The sequence below is a fragment of the Leopardus geoffroyi genome, chromosome A3 (genome assembly GCF_018350155.1).
Source record: "Leopardus geoffroyi isolate Oge1 chromosome A3, O.geoffroyi_Oge1_pat1.0, whole genome shotgun sequence".
Classification (NCBI taxonomy): Eukaryota; Metazoa; Chordata; class Mammalia; order Carnivora; family Felidae; genus Leopardus; species Leopardus geoffroyi.
The window spans coordinates 82229825-82248975 of NC_059336.1; the positions used below are offsets into that span (position 1 = coordinate 82229825).

At 37.3% G+C, this 19151-nt stretch overlaps 1 protein-coding gene across 5 annotated transcripts in view; it reads left to right on the forward strand.

Moving 5' to 3' along the window:
- The window catches only part of AFTPH (aftiphilin), a 66673-nt gene that overhangs the window by 17809 nt on the left and 29713 nt on the right, over window positions 1-19151 (forward strand). For all 5 annotated transcript variants that reach the window (XM_045446237.1, XM_045446238.1, XM_045446235.1 and 2 more), the window contains one exon: window positions 8950-10907. In XM_045446237.1, the coding sequence (XP_045302193.1) occupies window positions 8982-10907 (1926 nt within the window). In that variant the 5' untranslated portion in view covers window positions 8950-8981. The remainder of the gene's footprint in view (window positions 1-8949; window positions 10908-19151) is intronic.

Below are 19151 nucleotides of genomic sequence, written 5' to 3' on the forward strand. Positions count from 1 at the left end.
TTTGTGTGTGTGTATCTGGTTTCTTTCACACGTCTGTGATAGTCATCCATGTTGCATGTAGTAAGTAATTCATTTCATTGCCATGTACCCCACTGTATGTATATACCATGGTTTGTTAAGCATCTGTTATTTGGGTTATTTTCAGTTAAGAATAAAGTTGTCCTGAGCAGTCTTGTACATGTCTTTCATTGCATGTATGTACTCACCTTTGTGGAGTATATACCAGGTACGGTTTTAGTAAATACTGCCAAACAGTTCTCCAAATGGGTATACCAACTTACATTTCAGCCATTGAAGTATGAGAATACCACTTGTTTCGTGCTGTTGCCGTCGGTAGCTGTGGTGAATGTTATTTTGTTTTAATTTTAGCTGGTCTAGTGGGTGTATAATAGTGTTGATACCATGGTTTTAATGTGCATTTCTCTGATGACTTTTCACATGCTTATTGGCCATTTGGATATCCTCTTGTGATTTACCTGTTCATATATTTTGGCCATTTTTCTGTTGGGTTGTCTCACATTGATTTTAGGAATTCCTTATATATTTTGGATATGAGTTCCTTGACAGTTACATGTAACCACAAATATCTTCTGGGGAATGGCTTGCCTTTCCACTCTCTTAATGCTGTTCTTTCGGTGAACATAGGTTTTAAACCTTCATGAAGTCCAATGTATCATTTTCTCTTTTATGATTACTGCTTTCTATGTCTTATTTAAAACACCTTGCCTTCCCTAAGGTCATGAAAATAATCTCTTAAGTTACCTTCTTAGAAGGTTGATTGTTTTTTTTTACCTTTCACATTTAGGTCTACAATCTGTCTGGAGCTGATTTTTGTGTGAGATATTAGGTAGAATCAAAGATTGATTCCCCTTGTGTGGATATTCACTTGATCTAAGCACCACTTGTAAAACATGGCTGTCCTTTTCCCACCCCACTGCAGTGCTGTCTTTATTATTACATGATGATGTAGCTTTAAACTGAGTCTTGGTATCTGGTGGTTGAAGTCTTCCAACTTTGTTCCTCTTGGGAAACTTTTTTAATTGCCTGATAATCTTAGGGGTGCCTGGGTGGCTCAGTCGGTTAAGCGGCCGACTTCGGTTCAGGTCATGATCTCGCGGTCCGTGAGTTCAAGCCCCGTGTCGGGCTCTGTGCTGACAGCTCAGAGCCTGGAGCCTGTTTCAGATTCTGTGTCTCCCTCTCTCTGACCCTCCCCCGTTCATGCTCTGTCTCTCTCTGTCTCAAAAATAAATAAACGTTAAAAAAAAAAAAATTTAATCTTAGGTGATAGTTAGCCCTATTCATCCTTTGAGTCCTCTGCCTTCCCAGGCCCACCTTTCCACCTGACCCCACAGCTTTCCACTTACAGACTCCCCATCTCTTCTTTTCCATGACCATTTCAGATATGAGGCTAGAACTCCTTGAGCAGGTGCAGCTTCTTTTCTTGTGAGAGATTAATATTGAATCACTCTTACCTATTGTACACCTTGCTACCCTGGCTGCTAATCTGGCTCAGGACTCAGTATTCCACTGCCGATTGCTACTAAACTTCTGGATTGTTCCCCTGACTCCTCTCATTGGACCTTTTATATTAGAATTCCCAAAGCTAAGATCCTTTGATTTTTGTGGTGTGTAGCCCTGAAGGTCTTTTTTTGGCTCACATTTATGTTTACTATTTTTCACTTATGTTGTCTCCTAGTCTCTGCATAAGGATGTGATTTCCCATAGATCTCTACAAAGTGCAGGAGGTCTGCCCGAATTCTCTGCCTCGTGCTCTAACTTTAGGATCCCCCATGTACCCAGACGTGAAAGCTCCATGTCTACTTTTTGTGTATACTATGGCTTGAATCTTTCCTAGATACCCCATTACTTGTTTCACTGTAAGAGGTCTTGAAATAAGCAGGCATAAAAATGGGGAGTTGAACACATCCTTCTACACATACACACACGTGTGAATATGCTTGTTTGGATTATAAAGAAATTAGACAAGTGTTTTGAAATCCTTGTGTGGAGTAAGGAGTAAGTTGTCTATTAAGAAGGATGAAGAAACATTTATTAAGGTTGCTATGTGCCAGGCACGGTATTAAAGTAGCTCATCTATCTCTTTTTCCTGTTAGGAATAGCTAAAAGCCGTATTTTCTGTATAAAAGAAAAGGGGGGGGGGGCGCCTGGGTGGCTCAGGCGGTTAAGTGTCCGACTCTTGATTTCATCTCAGGTCATGCTCTCATGGTTGTGGGATAGAGTCCCTGCATCAGACTCTGTGCTGATAGCATGGAGCCTGCTTGAGATTCTCTCTGCCCCTCCTTCTGCTTGCATGTGTGTGTGCACGCGCGCTCTCTCTCTCAAAATAGACACACTTTTTAATTATCTAAGTCAAACTTCATATGCTAATTCATCATACAAATACTTCAATTAACAACAAATAATACTTCAACTAACAAATTTTACTGAGTTGGCCTAGACACGGAAGAATTTTTTTGGAAAATTTCACTCCTCCTCCACACTGGCTGGTTGGCGTTCTTGATTGAAACTTGAGAGTGGCATTCTCTTAGATTTTTGAAGGATGAGGTGGGCCAGAACAAAGACCTACTGAAGGGGAATATGCAGCCCAAGTTTTTCCCATCAGTAGGTGACACGGTTTTGAGAAATATGGAAATATTCATAGTGTGGGAGACTGACAGCCTGTTGCATGTAGGAGAGTACTTTTATGACAGGAAGAAAAACTATTTCCTATGTTGGTTTGTTTGGTTACAAACTCTCTTATTCAGATCTTGGTATTTCCTTAACACCTTGGTTTAGGCCCATTTCAAACTCATCAAATGTTTCATTTTTCAAACAATGAAAAGTTTTAGGAAGAGCAGTAGGTTAACTGTGAACAGATTCTACTAATAAGAAACATCACAGGTGGTTCTTTAAAAAAAAAAAAAAATATTGTGTGAAGGTGAAGTGGTACAGCACTCTGAAAAAGAGTTTGGCAGCCTTTTTCAAAACTAAACATGCACTTACCGTAGAACCCAGTAATCACACTCTTGGGCATTTATCCCAGAAAATAAGAACTTCTATTCACTACAAAACGTGTACATAAAAGTTGTTAGCATCTTTATTATGTATACTACTTAAAGATGCTGTTACATATATTACTAATGTATTGTGTATACTATTTACAATAAAATATAGGAAATAACTCATCGCATTCAGTTGTTGAGTGGTTGAACAAAGTGGTATATCTGTACCATAGAATACTACCTAGCAAAAACTGATTGACCTATTGATACACGCAGTAACCAGGACAGACCTTAAGGGCATTATGCTTAGTGGAAAAAGTCAACTTTAAAAGGTTATGTAGTGTATAATTTCATTTACGTAACACTTTTGAAATGACAAAACCATGGAGACAGAAAGCAGATCAGTGGTTGCCAGGGATGGGGGTCGGGGGGAGAGGGAGTAGTTCTGTATCTTGATAGTTGTGGTAGTTAGATCTATACATGGGATAAAATTGAACAGAATTACACACGAACACAAGTGGATGCAAGTTTTTGGTTTCTTTTTTTAATGGTCAAGACTGAATAACGTCCGTAGTCTAATTAATAGTAATGGACCAACAGGGTCAGTTTTCAGTTTTCTCCTCTATTGGAGCTATGTAAGATTCACCATTGGGGGGGCTAGGTGAAGAGTGTGCAAGTGTCTACTGTGTTTGCAACTTTGTTAGTCTATTTCAAAATTATAAAAATAAGATGTACAGCTGTGTTCATAGCGGCATTATTCACAGTGGCCAGAAGGTGGAAGCAACCCAAGTGTCTACCAACAGATGATAGTAGATGCATACAGTGGAATGATATTCAGCCTTTAAAAGGATGAACTACTGACACTGGCCCTACAACAGGTACCTTGAGGACTTGATGCTAAGTGCAATAAGCCAGTCACAAAAGGACAAATAGTGTGCAATTTCACTTACATGAGATACCTAGACTGACCAAATTCGTGGAGACAAAATAGAATGGTGGTCGCAGGAGCTGGGAGGAGGGAGAATGGGGAGCTGTTGTTTAATGAGTACGGGAAACATTTTAATATTTTGGAAGATAGAGTTGTAAAGATGAGTGGTGGTGATGGTTGCACAACAATGTGAATGTACTTAATGTCACTGAAATATACACTTAAAAATTGTTAAAATAGTCCATTTAAAAAATTTAATAGTAAATTTTATGTATTGTCACAATTTTTTAAATGCTATGTAAGTAACACGTTTATTATACAGTGTACACATTTAAATGCAAACATAGATCTTGAATTCTTTTAACTTTTTTCATTTTCATCTTGAGGTGATTGGTGATCACAATCCTATAAAAAGTTGGAAGTGCAATACAAATAAGTCTTTATCTGGAATAATTTGGGACTGTTGCCAACCTGATGTACCATCTCTCCCAAGTATTTTAGTGTGCATTTCCTACAACCAAGGACATTCTCTTACATAAGCACAATACCACTCTCAAAACCAAGAAATGAGCATCAATACATTTCAGCTATCTAGTCCTTGGACACTATTCAAGTTTCACAGTGGTCCCAATAATGACCTGTATAGAAAGGGAAGCTAGTTAAAAATCAAGTGTTAAATTTACTTGTCTCTTTAGTTGTCTTCAATCTGGAACAGTTCTTAAGTTTTTCCTTAATTTTCATGATAGTGATACTTTTGAAGATTACAGACCAGCTGTTTTGCAGACTCTCAGTTTGAATTTGTCTGACGTTACCTCATGAATCGATTCAGGTTGTATATTCTGGGCAGGAATATTCCAGAAGTGATCCTGTGTTCTTGTTGTGTCTTGTCAGGTCATGTGGGATTTTGATATTCCCGTTGCTAATGATGTTCACTTTGATCATTTGATGAAGTGTCAGCTTTCACCGCTGTAAAGTTACACTGCTTTCTTTTATAATTGAGTATGTTGTGGGGAGCTATTTTGAAACTGCAGTATCTTAACATGTTTATATTTGAGGACTGATAGTTGGTTATTCAGTGGATTATAATCCATTACTGTCTTTATTTTGATGCTTATCACTGATTTTACCAGTAAGAATCACTTCAGGCTGCCTTTTGTGTCCTTTTGACATGCTGCCACCATTGTGAATGCTTTTATTTTTATTTTTTAATTTTTTTTTTTTTTAACATTTATTTATTTTTGAGACAGAGACAGAGCATGAACGGGGGAGGGTCAGAGAGAGAGGGAGACACAGAATCTGAAACAGGCTCCAGGCTCTGAGCGGTCAGCACAGAGCCCAACGCAGGGCTTGAACTCACGGACCGCGAGATCATGACCTGAGCCGAAGTCAGCCGCTTAACCGACTGAGCCACCCAGGCGCCCCAAGTGAATGCTTTTAAATTAAAAAAAAAAAAAAAAAAAAAAAAAAAAAAGAATCATGATACGAATGGCTACATAGTATGTTATTGGAAGGACAAGTCATAATTTGCTTAAATAATCCCTTTTGGAGCATTTTGTTTTATTTTTAAGGAAAAGAAAGTTTGTGTGGTATAGCCATATTGCCTTCTATAAGCCTTCTAACAATTTACACACCCACCTGCAGTATGTGTGTGCAAATGTCCTTTTCTCCACACACTCATTAACAGTATTTTTGAATAATAGGAACTTCATAATCACAGAGAAACTGTTAGAGGTCAAATAACCCTGTATACTTAAGCATTGAAATGGGTTATAGGGACTCTAGACAAAGGAGAAAATTAAGGGTTTATATGTATCTTTTACAGTTTTTTTTTCCTTTTCTCATTTAAAGAGCAAAAAAGAAGGTATCTCAGGAAGTAAAGCCATCATTCCCTTCTTTATGATGCTGATTTTGTAAGGAAGACAGTTTAAAATAGATCTGTTACAATGGAGTCTTTTACTTTTATGATTTGCTCAATTTCTTTCAAATAACTCTGACCATTGACCTCAAAGATCATTTTCAAAATTCTGAAACCATTCTCTAACCAGCTGTATGACCTTTGAGAAACTTGCTCATCAGTAGGCCTCATTTTCCTCATATCTAATTAAATTAAGTGGTTTGTATGGTACCTTCTCCCTAAAGTTGGAAGACTTTATGAAACTTTATTCTGAGAATTAGAAGGAAGTGGTTGTTTTGTTTTTTGAGCTTATGAAGTTTTGTGGTAAAGTATTCACGTATCTAACTTGGCAACCGTGAGTGGCAGAAAATACCAATTCATTGGGCTTCAGTTTAGTTCACTGGAAGTATCAATTTATAGGCTGGTTTTGTTCTAGGACTTTTGTTGTTAATTTTCCCTTTGCTTTTAATGTAAATCTGTCTTAAGGCATTTTTGACGATTTAGTATAGAGGAACAGGGTAACTCAGACATAGATTCCATTTAAGAGTTAAATATATAGAGAGGGGCACCTGGCTGGTTCAGTCCAAAAAGCATGTGACTCTTGATCTCGAATCCATGAGTTTGAGCCCCATGTTGGGTGTAGAGATTAAATAAATATTTAAAAGAGAAGTTAGGTGAAGAAGATATCATAAACTGATATGGGAAAGATTATTCAATAAATGGGATTAGGATAATTGCTTGGCTATTTAGAAAAAAAAATTAGACCTTTGCTTTAGATCGTATACCAAAATTCTAGATGTATTAAAAACTAAATGCAGGGGCGCCTGGGTGGCGCAGTCGGTTAAGCGTCCGACTTCAGCCAGGTCACGATCTCGCGGTCCGTGAGTTCGAGCCCCGCGTCGGGCTCTGGGCTGATGGCTCAGAGCCTGGAGCCTGTTTCCGATTCTGTGTCTCCCTCTCTCTCTGCCCCTCCCCCGTTCATGCTCTGTCTCTCTCTGTCCCAAAAATAAATAAACGTTGAAAAAAAAAAAAAAAAAACTAAATGCAAAGAAAACCGTGTAAAATTAGAAAAATATTAAATCTCAAGCTTATATGAAAGCAAATTAATGAAAATTACTAGTGAACAGTTGAATTGATTTGGTCCCATAAAAATTAACTTTGGAAAACAGTTTTACAGTTTCTTGTAAAGTAAACTTAATGTGACCAAGCATTTGCACTCCTGGGAATTCATAGTAGAGAAATAAAAACTTGTGGTCAGACAACAATCTGTACACAAATATTCATAGCAGCTTTATTTGTAATTGTAAAATACAAGAAACAACAGGTCCTAAATTGAATGAACTGACAAACAATCTGTGGTGCAGCTATATAATGGAATACCACTTGGCAATAAAAAAGAATGAATTCTTGACGTGCAACAACGTGGATGGATTTCAAGGGCATTAAGCTGAGTGGGGGAGGGGGGAACACCTCCAAAGAATTACATATTGTATAATTCCATTTACATAATAAGTACTTACGAAGTAGCAAAATTATGGGGAACAGATCAGTGGCTGACAGGAGTTAGGGTTTAGGGGAGGGTGTATTGAGAGGTAACACAAATGAGGTTTTTGGTTTTTTTTAAGTTTATTTTGAGAATTAGAGCATGGAGGAGGGGCAGAGAGATGGGGGGGGGGGCGGAAATCCCAAGCAGGCTCTGCACTGTCAGCTCTGAGCCCCAATTGGGGCTTAAACCCACAAACCTCGAGATCAGGACCTGAGCTAAAATCAAGAGTCAGATAGTTAGCTGACTGAGCTACCCAGGGGAGTTTCTTTATATTGATGAATATGACTGAACTATTTTTGCAACAGTTCTTATCCTAGTTGTAGTGTTGGTTACTTGAATCTAATCTGCATATGTGATAAAATTTCATAGAATTACACACACACAGAAAAATGGTCAAATCTAAATAAAGTGTGTAACTGAGTTAATAGTGTACTGATGTCAGTTTTCTGGTTTGAACAGGTACTAGAGTTATTTACCGCATTATCAGTGTGGGAAACTGGTTGGAGTATACATGAGAGCTCTATACTGTTTTTGCAACTTAAATGACTTCAGTAGTGAAAAGTTATAAAACTAAATTAAAACGCGGTACATCCAGACAATGGAATATTATTCAGTGCTGAAAAGAAATGAGCCATCAACCATGAAAAGACCTGGAGGAAGCTTAGATGCATGTTATTAAATGAAAGAAGCTAATCATACAGTATGTACAGGCTACATATTGTGTGACATATGTATGTCTACGTACTGTATGATTCCAACTCTGTGACATCCCAAAAAAGGCAAAACTGGAGACAGTAAAAAGATCAGTGGTTGCCAGGCACAGGGGAGAGAGGGATGTATAATGGAACTGAGGGTTTTTAGAGCATTGAAATTACTCTGTGATACTGTAATTAATGCATTTGTCCTAACACATAGAATGTACAACACAGAGCAAACCCTAATATAAATTATGGACTTTGGGTAATAACGATGTATGTCAATGTAGGTTCATCAGTTGTAACAAATATACTACTCTGCTGGAGGATGTCTGTAATAAATGAGGCTGTGGATGAATGGGGGTGGGGAAGATCTAGGAATTCACTTACCATCTCAATGAACCTAAAATTGCTCTAAAAATAGTCTGTTAAAATTTAACTTGGGTCAGAAATAAACGTTGAATTGAATAGCAATTATTAAAGAAAATTTTCATGTCTTATTTATAAAGAACTCACAAATCCATAAGGCAGGCCCTGAATCTCCAGTGGACTAGAAAGCAAGCTTAAGAGAATAAGCAAGTGCTCCAAGAGAATTTTGTAGATCTACTTTTGTGTTTATTCAAAATTTCCTGGAATCCCCAAATTCAGTAGTGTAACACCAATGTTCTTAGAAACCTACACTAGAAAAGAGAAAATTTTTTTGCCATTATAGCTGTGTAAAGTCATCTTACCTAAGAGAAAAAGAATTTAAAAGGTCCAAAACAAAGCACTGCAAATTTTCACGGGTTTGAAATAGCTTTGAGAGAGTTTTGAAAGACATTGTATACGTAATCAGTCCCCTCCAAGAAAAAAAAAAAAAAAAACCTGTTGTTTTGTTTTTTCAGGTGTAAATTAATTATTTGAAAGCAATTGAACAATGGAGCCAGACATCATTCGAATGTACTCTTCATCCCCACCACCACTAGACAATGGAGCCGAGGATGATGATGATGATGAATTTGGGGAATTTGGTGGGTTTTCAGAAGTTAGCCCTTCTGGTGTAGGATTTGTTGACTTTGATACACCAGATTATACTCGTCCCAAGGAAGAGTTTGTACCTTCAAACCATTTTATGCCAATTCATGATTTCTCAGAAAATGTAGATAGCCTTACTAGCTTTAAATCCATTAAGAATGGTAATGATAAAGACATCACTGCTGAACTTTCTTCTCCTGTGAAAGGACAGTCTGACGTTTTACTTTCTACCACCAGCAAAGAAATAATTTCATCTAAAACTTTAGATACTTCCATTGATGGCATAGAAAGTCCAGGAGATTTAAATACTATAGTGAAGCAGAGACAGAATGTTGGAACACCTGAATGTTTCCCTCCAGGAGATTTTAGAACTGATGCGAATGTTGTTCATCAAAACAAGCAGTTAGAGAGCTGCAATGGTGAAAAGCCTCCTTGTCTGGAGATTCTAACAAACGGGTTTGCAGTATTGGAAACTGTAAATCCTCAGGGAACAGATGATCTGGACACCGAAGCCGATTCAAAAGGACGAAAGCCTCTTAGCACTCATAGTACTGACTATAACTTAGACTGTGCACCTAGTCCTGCTGAGGAATTTGCAGATTTTGCCACATTTTCCAAAAAGGAAAGGATACAACTAGAAGATATAGGATGTGCAGTTTTAAATGATAGAGAAGCATTAACCATTCAGGAAAATAATAAAATTAATAGAGTCAGTGAACTGAGTTCTGTAAAAGCACTGTCTTTGGGTAGAAGCTTTGACGATAAAGGAGACATTGATGGAGAGGATCAGGTTTGTGTTTCAGAAATAAGCATAATGAGTACCAGAGGTTTCAGTACTGAAAAACAAGACCTTCCAACATTGCAACAGGATGAATTTTTAAAATCAGTTCAATCAAAGCCTTGGAGTTTGGCAGACTCAGCTGATAATTCAGAAGCCAGTATGAGAGAATGTAAAACTGAGGAAAAACTTGATTTGTTTACTTCTAAGTGTGCTGACCTATGCATGGATTCTATTAAAACTTCTGATGCTGATGATGAAGTTGGTTCTTCCAAAGAAGAAAGTAAAAAGTTTACTGACTCCCAAAGCCCCAGCATTGATCCTACAGAAGAAAATGTTCTGGATGATTCTTTAAGTGTAAAAAATGGTGACAGTAGTAATGACTTTGTGACTTGCAATGATACTAACGAGGATGATTTTGGTGACTTCGGCACAGCCAGTGGCACGACTCCACCTTTTGTTACTGGTACCCAAGATTCAATGAGCGATATCACTTTCGAAGAGTCCTCAGAGCACTTTCCACATTTTAGTGAACCAGGTGATGACTTTGGAGAATTTGGGGATACAAATGCTGTTTCTTGCCAAGATGAAATTCTATTTACTGAGTCCGACCTAAAACAGACTTCTGATAGTTTATCAGAGGAATGTAAGTTGGTGGGAAAGTCTTCTGGGACAGGCACTGATCCTGTTTCAAAACTGGAAATTGAGCAAGAAGGTGAATTTGGAGATTTTGATTCTGTGCCAAATATTCGAGAGGACCGCAGTGCTTTTCAAGACTCTGATGATTTTGCGGACTTCAGTTCAGCTGGGCCTAGCCAAGTTGTAGATTGGAATGCCTTTGAGGATGGACAGAAAGATAGTTGCTCTTGGGCTACTTTTGGAGACCAGCAGGCTGCTGAATCTCACCATCGAAAGGAAGCCTGGCAGTCACATAGGACAGACGAAAAGATTGATACTCCAGGAACCCCCAAAATGCACAGTGTCCCTTTAGCAACTTCCAAAGGAGCAGTTGCTGGTGGCCATTTACAGGAAACAGCCACTTCAGTTCAGGTATTTACTGGTTTTCCTTATTTTGTATAATATACTAATTGCCGTGGAGGCAATTCAGCTTTTCAAAAAGTGTTTTTAAATTGGGTACCTGTTGAAGGAGTTTCTTATGATACATAATGCTTGCTTGATTTGTGGATTACATTTTTCACAACGCTTTGGTAAACTTTAAATGGACAGTCCTACAGTAAGTAATGTTTGGTGAGGTTTTTCTTTATTTCAATGAGTTTAATATTTACAGAAACTCAGCAGCTTGATTTTTTGATTAACATAAATATCACTTATGTAAAAATTCATTAATTAGCTAACTAGTCCAGTGAATCCTTCAGTTTCTGCCTCTACAGTGATTTTAGAAGAAAGTTAAGCTCAGATTTAGAAGATTTTTTTTAAGTTTCAGAAAATAATGTCTCTTAATTTTGTCCATCAAAGACCTAGGAAATTGAAGTACAGTTTTGAGTGTGGCAGAGAACAAGCAGAATTTGAAACCTCAACCTGAGCTGAAGGCTATAGGGAATTGAAGGATAGAAAAAGAATTTGAGCAAAGCAGATTTGGACTTCATAATTTGACAGCCACTAAAGACCTGGGATGAGGGTACGAGAAGACTAGAACTGTATTTGCTTATAATTTCTTGAAAATGTACATTTACGTTTACACTTATTGGGGAATAAGTGTGTCACGGAGAATATTTTTACCCGCCAGGGCCTGTACTTTATCCTTTTCTGTTCCAGACTCTTTCAGAGAAGATTCACTAAGATTTATCTTGACCTAAAGTAGCCCCTAGAGACGCAGCTTAATATCCAGGTTATTCCCCGGTCCTGAGTTGTACCCTGTGCTAAACCTAACCTTTCCTCAATCCCGGAGGTATCAGAAAGAAAACTCCCCAGAAAATCACTGCTTTATATTGACAACTGTTTCAGGGAACACTTGTCCTACCAGCTTCTTCTAGAGATACTGAGAATAAAATTCCCCAAACTCTTCCAGTTATCTTTTGCCAAGCAAACCATTTTCAATTGGAAATATTTCCAAAGTCTGAGTGTCAGTTGAAATGGTTATACATCATTGCTTTGATACGTGAAAATACTGTTATGGTATTACCAGGTGGTGTGCATAGCTAATTACTTTTCATTTGACTTTGAGTGTCTGAACAGCTTAATTTGCTAATTCGGTTTTTATATGGTTTGGCTAATGTATATTTTTCCTGTTGATTAATTTATTATGGAAGTAGAAGCTTGCAAGGAGTGAACTAATTATATAATGCAAAGCCAAGACTGTTGATTTTGACCTAATCCTTTCCCTGTTGAGTTTCATCTTACTGTAAGGTGACACTGGTATTGAATGATCTTTAATTTATAGCCTTAGAACTTTTAACATCATCAGATAATGAATTTTAAAGTATGACCAGTTCAAGAAGGACCTTTTTGTTACACAAGTTGATTGAAGTTATTTGTAATTTGACAACTGGACATAAGAGGTAGTAAAGTATATGAGCTTTATATAATCTTACAAATCTGAGTTTGAATCTTGACTCGGCCTCTTATAAGCTTTATGATTTTGGACAAGTTACTTCTGAGTTCAGTTGTTTATAAAAAGATCATACCTACTTCATTGGACTTTTGTGAAGATAAAATGACAGTAAATTTTAAAGTGAGTGAAAAAATCCACTGAAAAATAAGAATTCTATAGTATGATTCTATTTTGTGAAAATAGAGCAAAAACCATGTGGATGTGGCAAGATACATTAAGACTTCCTGAGATTTGTTTGGCTTGGTCCTCAGACTTTTATTTTTGCTGAATGGGTTTGGAAAATTAGCAGAACTTGAAGATGGATTTTGGAAAGAAGAAATTGTTGAAAGGGGCTAAAAGATGAGTTTTAGAAGGAAGTTGAGGTAAGGAAATGGGTAAGGCATGCTGAGTAAGTGACTGAGTTGGAAATGATTTTTATTCTTATCCGGCTGTTGTGATCCAGGCTTGTGGCCCGCAGTCTCTTCCTTTTGCAGAATCTGCTGGAAAAGTACATTTAAGCCCCCTAGGAGAGGATTAGATTTACTGATATTTTTCTTAAAATGTTTCTCCTACTTGCTAAGTGTTGGGGACAGCACAGAAATCTTCACATACTAATGACAGTGAACATTAGGGTTTTAGTGGTAAAACTTAAAATGATTTATTCCTGTTTAGTCTTAACATGGATGCAACAATTCTGCCTTAAACAGAGTGCCTTCAAGTGGTTTTGTCCAAATTCTGCTTTGACAGAATGTTGTGAGTCTTTTAGGATTCATAGCTCAGTTAATTCAGTTAAAGAAACATGGGGAACAATTCTTGGTTTTGAGAAGTGAGACGAATGGTGTAGTTGTCATTTCAGATTTCTTCTTTTCACTGTGACATTGTCTGGGTCTCTATTTTTTAATACTTTCCTTTTTTTGGGCTACCAAAAGGATATCTTCATATTCTGATAAAATATATCTTCCTTGAGTCAAGAGACTATCAGTTGTTACAGCTTTATTGTAATAATTTGCTACTTAGGGAAAAGTCAACCAAGAAGAAATCTTTCAAACTTATAAAATGTTCTTAGTCAAACTAATTCTCAAATGTGGATCTGGTCGCCTCAGAGGATTGAAGCCTTGATGTAAAGTCATGCATGACTATTTATTGAGAATTATTCTTCCCTTTCAGTGACTGTTTTTTTCTGAGAACCCAGAGCTCAGTATATTTCATTTTCTTGTTAACATTCTTACACATCGTAGAGGAAAACAAGTAGTGGTTATCTCTGTTGTACAAATTGGAAAGAGGTCCAAACTATTATTTGCTTTCTGGGCTAAAATTCAAAACAAAACAAAATGATGATTTAAAAAAAAAAAAAAAGTCCTCCTTACTTTCAAAGCAGTCCTTTTTTTCCAAAAGACCATTTCATATATTGTTTTAACAGTTTTCTTTTTTTTTTTTTTTAAACCTGTTAATGTTCCAGAAAGGAAAGTTGATTGAAATAGCCAAGATTACTTTCTCTTAGATGTATGGTAAAGGAGGTAATATTATAAGTACAACATTTAACTCTGAGGTTTTGGTAAAATTTTTAAAATATTGCTGTGGATGTTATTTGAGAATTTAGGTAATTGATAATTTCTATATTAAGTAGCTATAGAAAAGGAAATTATGAGTAATTGTTTCTTATTAGCCATCTACTTGATTATGCTACTGGGAAAATGTTACTAGATGACTTCTTCTGAGAGGCTTAAAAATTAAGTCACAAAAAGAAGGAAGAGAATTACGAATACTTTTAAAGTAAAATAAGCCAAATTGTTGGTGGGGTGCCTGGGTGGCACAGTTGGTTGAGCACCCGACTCTTGATTTTGGCTCAGGTAATGATCCTAGTAGGGTCGTGGGATCGAGCTCCACATCAGGTTCCATGCTGAGTGTGGAGCCTGCTTGGGATTCTCTCCCTCTCTCTCTGTCCCTGTCCCTGTCCCCGTCCCCTCGCTTGCTCTTTAAAAATTAAAAAAAAAAAAACAAAAAAAAAAAAACCTGCTAAATAATAAATAAATCGTTTGTTTGCTGGGAAGTCAGCATTCTCAAACTGACTCTAATTCTACATTTTCACCTTTGTTTATTTAATCATCTGCCTAAGATTTGTGCAGGTTTTCCTTTCTGTAGATGAACGCCTGTACAGCAGGGTGACTATAGTTAATAATACTGTATTGTATATTTGAAAATCTCTAAGAAAACGGATTGTAACAGTTCTCACAAGAAAAGAAAAATTTGTAACTGTATGGGATGGCTATTAACTAGACTTACTGTGGTGATCATTTTGCAATATATACATTTCGTATCATTATGTCATACACCTGAAACTAATATTTCTTGTGTTATTTTTCCCTCAGAAAAATTGACATTCTGGTGTTTAATTCCAAAATAGGTGGAAATACTTGGTTAGATTTATGCACAAATTGTGCAGAAAGGCCAAACCATCTTTAGAGCATGGTGAATATTACAGTTGTTCACTCTTCTTATATAGCTTGAAATTGGGAATTGATAAAGTGTACAAGTGTCGATTGTACTTGATATCTTACTTAATATTTAATAATGGCAAGGCATAAGGTGACCTCTTAAATGGAAGATTAAATTACCCAGTGGATTTTATGTTTCTTCCAAACTTCCACTTCAGGGGCGCCTGGGTGGCTCAGTCGGTTGAGCGTCCAACTTTGGCTCAGGTCATGATCTCACAGCTCGTGAGTTCGAGCCCCGTGTCAGGCTGTCCGCAGACAGCTCGGAGCCTGAAGCCTGCTTCAGATTCTGTGCCTCCCTCTCTCTCTGCCCCAACCCACTCGCATTCTATCTCTGTCTCTCTCAAAAACAAACATTAAAAAAAAAAAATTTAAACTTCAACTTCAGAGCAAGATCTAATGCTTATCAACGTTAAAACTGTTAATATTAATCAACTTTTGTTCCTAAGGAAGAAAACTAGCTAGAAATATGTTGAAGCAACTTTAGGAATTAACCTTAAATACAAGATGCTTTTAAGAAGGTCTGCATGTAAATGGCATAAGACCCAGAGTCTAGGATCCTAGGTGCTGGTCTTACCCTTTGGAAAACTGAATATTTTCAATACACTTCTTATACTCCAGTAGAGTCGTTTATAAAATAGGGGTGTATTTGGGGTTCTCCAGAAAAACAGAACCAGGAGGATGGATGGATGGATGGACAGACAGATGGATGGACTTGGGGGAGGGAGAGAGAAAGAGACGAATAAGGGATTGGCTCTTGTGTTTATGGAGGCAGAGAAGTACCAACTACAGTCCTCAAGCTGTCTTCAATTGATTGCATGAGGCCCATTCATATTAGAGAAGACAATCTGCCTTACCCAGGTTACCAATTCAGATGTTAATCTCACCCAGAAACACCTGCACACACATACCCAGAACACTGTTTGACCAGTTGTCTGGGCACATGGCCCAGTCAAGTTGACACATAACATTAATTTAATAAGAGGGAGTGCCATTTGTTCCTGTGTAGCATTCAGGATTTAGGGGAGATTTATAACGTATTTGTGACTGGGACCTACCAGTTGGTAAACTCTGCATTTAATAATGTGACTTGTTTGCATCAGTGAATAAAATGCAATGGCTGCTTATATACCTTTACCCTAAACATGGAGATATGACAGACCTGAGAATGAGTATAAGCGAATTCATACATAATGCTTTGCCCCCATTGATGAATTAAACCATTGAATAGCTGAGCATTTGTGCTTTCTCAGAAATGAGCTTCTTGGAAAATGGTTTGTAAAGGTGCAAGAGATAGTGATGCCAACTGCATTTTTTGGTGAATGGCAGAAAGTATTGGAGGCAAATGAGAATTTGTGTGAGAGTATCTCGAGTTCTGGCTACTGCTTGGGGCTAGTTTCTGTTCTCAGAATAGTTTTGACAGGTTAGGAACTCTTCTGAGCACCATGCTCTTCTCCTTCGTCTTAGCGCTGGACATGAATAGAGGAAATAAGATGGACTCTGGCACCTGCCTTGAATAGCATTTGACTTTCAACCCTACATTTATCAGAGCCCCCAGTTCTTAAAACGTGTAATGGCCAGACGTGAGGCTGTTCACCAGGCTGAGAATTTGCTACATGTGTGAATTGAAAGGCCTGCGTATTCAGCTAACCAACCACCAGTTTTCTAATTCCACATTCAAGAGAGAACTGATGACTGTTTTTCCTCTTTGGCTTTGAAGTTAAAAGCATTTAAAAGGCAATAATTGGGGCGCCTGGGTGGCGCAGTCGGTTAAGCGTCCGGCTTCAGCCAGGTCACGATCTCGCGGTCCGTGAGTTCGAGCCCCGTGTCAGGCTCTGGGCTGATGGCTCAGAGCCTGGAGCCTGTTTCTGATTCTGTGTCTCCCTCTCTCTCTGCCCCTCCCCCGTTCATGCTCTGTCTCTCTCTGTCCCAAAAATGAATAAACGTTGAAAAAAATAAATAAAAAATAAAAGGCAATAATTGAGGGTCGCTTGTGTGGCTCAGTCTGTTAAGTGTCCATCTCTTGATTTCGGCTCAGGTCATGATCTCACAGTCGTAATGTGGAGCCTGACGTGGGGCTTGAACTTAAGTGTGGAGCTTGCTTGGGATTCTCTCTCCCTTTTTCTGTCGGCTCCTCCCCCACTCGCTTGATCACTCAAATAAAAATTGAAAAAAAAAAAAAAGGTGTTTATTTTTAAGAGAGAGAGAGAGACCTAGCTTGAGCGGGAGAGGGGGAGAAAGGGAGACACAGAATCTGAAGCAGACTCCAGGCTCTGAGCTGTCCGCACAGAGCCCAACATGGGGCTCAAACTCATGAACCAGGAGATCGTGACTTAAGCCAAAGTTGGACGCTTAATTGAGCCACCCAGGTGCCCCAATGAACATTTTTTTAATCCCAACTTCTTAAAAAGATAAAAGTCAGGTAATTGATGTGAATGTTATTTTATTTAGTTTGCTATACAGTTACTATTGTAACCTCAGCTAACTAGTATGCTAAATGTGTGGGCACTTGTTACCTTCTCATTAATTTACAGTGCATCACTCTTTAGCAAAAATTTATAATTTGCTTTGTTAAAAACTATGAATTATATAGATGAAATAATTGCTTTAAGTGTGGTCATCACCTCAGCAGTTAACAGTTGAATCTCTTACCTAATGGCTACAAATGTTTGAAAGACCACAAAAAGTGGGTAAAAGCGTGATTTGGTGAAAAGAGACTTTGGAGTCAGACTTGGGATCAAATCCTTGCTGTGTACCATACCAACATGAGACTGTGGTTAATTAATCTCCATGAGCTTTAGTTTCATCTATAATGTGGAAACAGTAATACTTACCTTTCAGGATTTGGTTTTGTTTTTTTAAAGATTAGTAAAGTAACATATGTAAGTATCAAACATAGTACCTAGAACATAAAGGCATTTGGTTATTTATACTTGTTACAATTATGTAAATATATCCAATCTATGTACAAAAATGATTTAGATGGCTTATAATAAGATCTACTTTCATAAGTAGAACAAACATGCCCCCTGCAGTCTTAAAAAGGGTGAAGTGCTTTCTTTTTTTTTTTTTTAAGTGCACACTGACTTAGCTAATATCCACTATATGCACGAACCTAAGTACTGGAGATTCGAAATGAGACATAGTCCCCACCCTCAAAGCTCCTATAATTTTTAGAAATTGAACTTCGAACTGCTTTGATGGCAACATAATCTAGTGTTTAACAGCACAGACTCTGAAACTGTACCTCCTAGATTAGGATTCAGCATGTAATATTCATCTGGCTGTGGGCAAATTAACCTCTTAGTGCTCCGTTTTTCTCATCTAGACAATGGGGATAAGATTACTGTTACTTCCCTCTGATGGTTCATCTGTGTTCTTCTGTGAGCTAATATTCATGAAGCATTTAGAATAATGCCTGGCATGTGATAAGCACTGCATAAGCATTAAATGAAAAACATAACACACTATATCAAGCTTTTGCTGTTTGTGACGGTTTCAGAGGACATCTTTTGATCTTTCACTTTCTTGAACTAGGCTGTACTGATATTGTTTGCTTTCCATATGCTGCCTTGTCTGCTGAGGGAAACTAGAGCGTAGCCAGTCTGACTTTACCACTAATTCCAAATAATAAAATATAATATTTTAGAATTTTACATCTAATACAAGTCCACATGAACTGTAATGTGTTAATAAACATTACTGTTAAATTCACATCTTTTTTTGAGTCAGTCTGCTCCAAGGAGTTCAAAACTGTGTAGTATCGCCATTTAATCAAAACTAGGAGTAGCTTGCCTCTTATGGCTGGATACAATCTATATAGAAACCAGAATTCTTATTAGGTAGAGTAATATAAAGTTATTTTTTACTCTTACACAGTAGAATAAATCCAAGTTAAATAATATTTCACTTCAGTGACCCTAGTGTTGATGTGATATTAATTTTATTACTGATTTGGTTTAAAGCTATTGTATGTATTAAACTATCCATGGCTAATAGTATTGAGGAAAAAATTTATATAGACATTACAACAGTTAAAATTATTTAATAATTAAAACAAAAACTTTTACCAATATCACAGTTTTCATATATAACTTTCATCTTGTGCTCATATGTCTCAAATATCTCAAAAAAAACGATTTTTTTTTTTAATCTGTGTGATTACAGTCTTTTAGAAAATCTGTTTCTTGAAAGAAACCTTTCTGTTTGGTCACAAGAGAGACTGTTGTGGTGGGTTGTTTAATTTCTCTT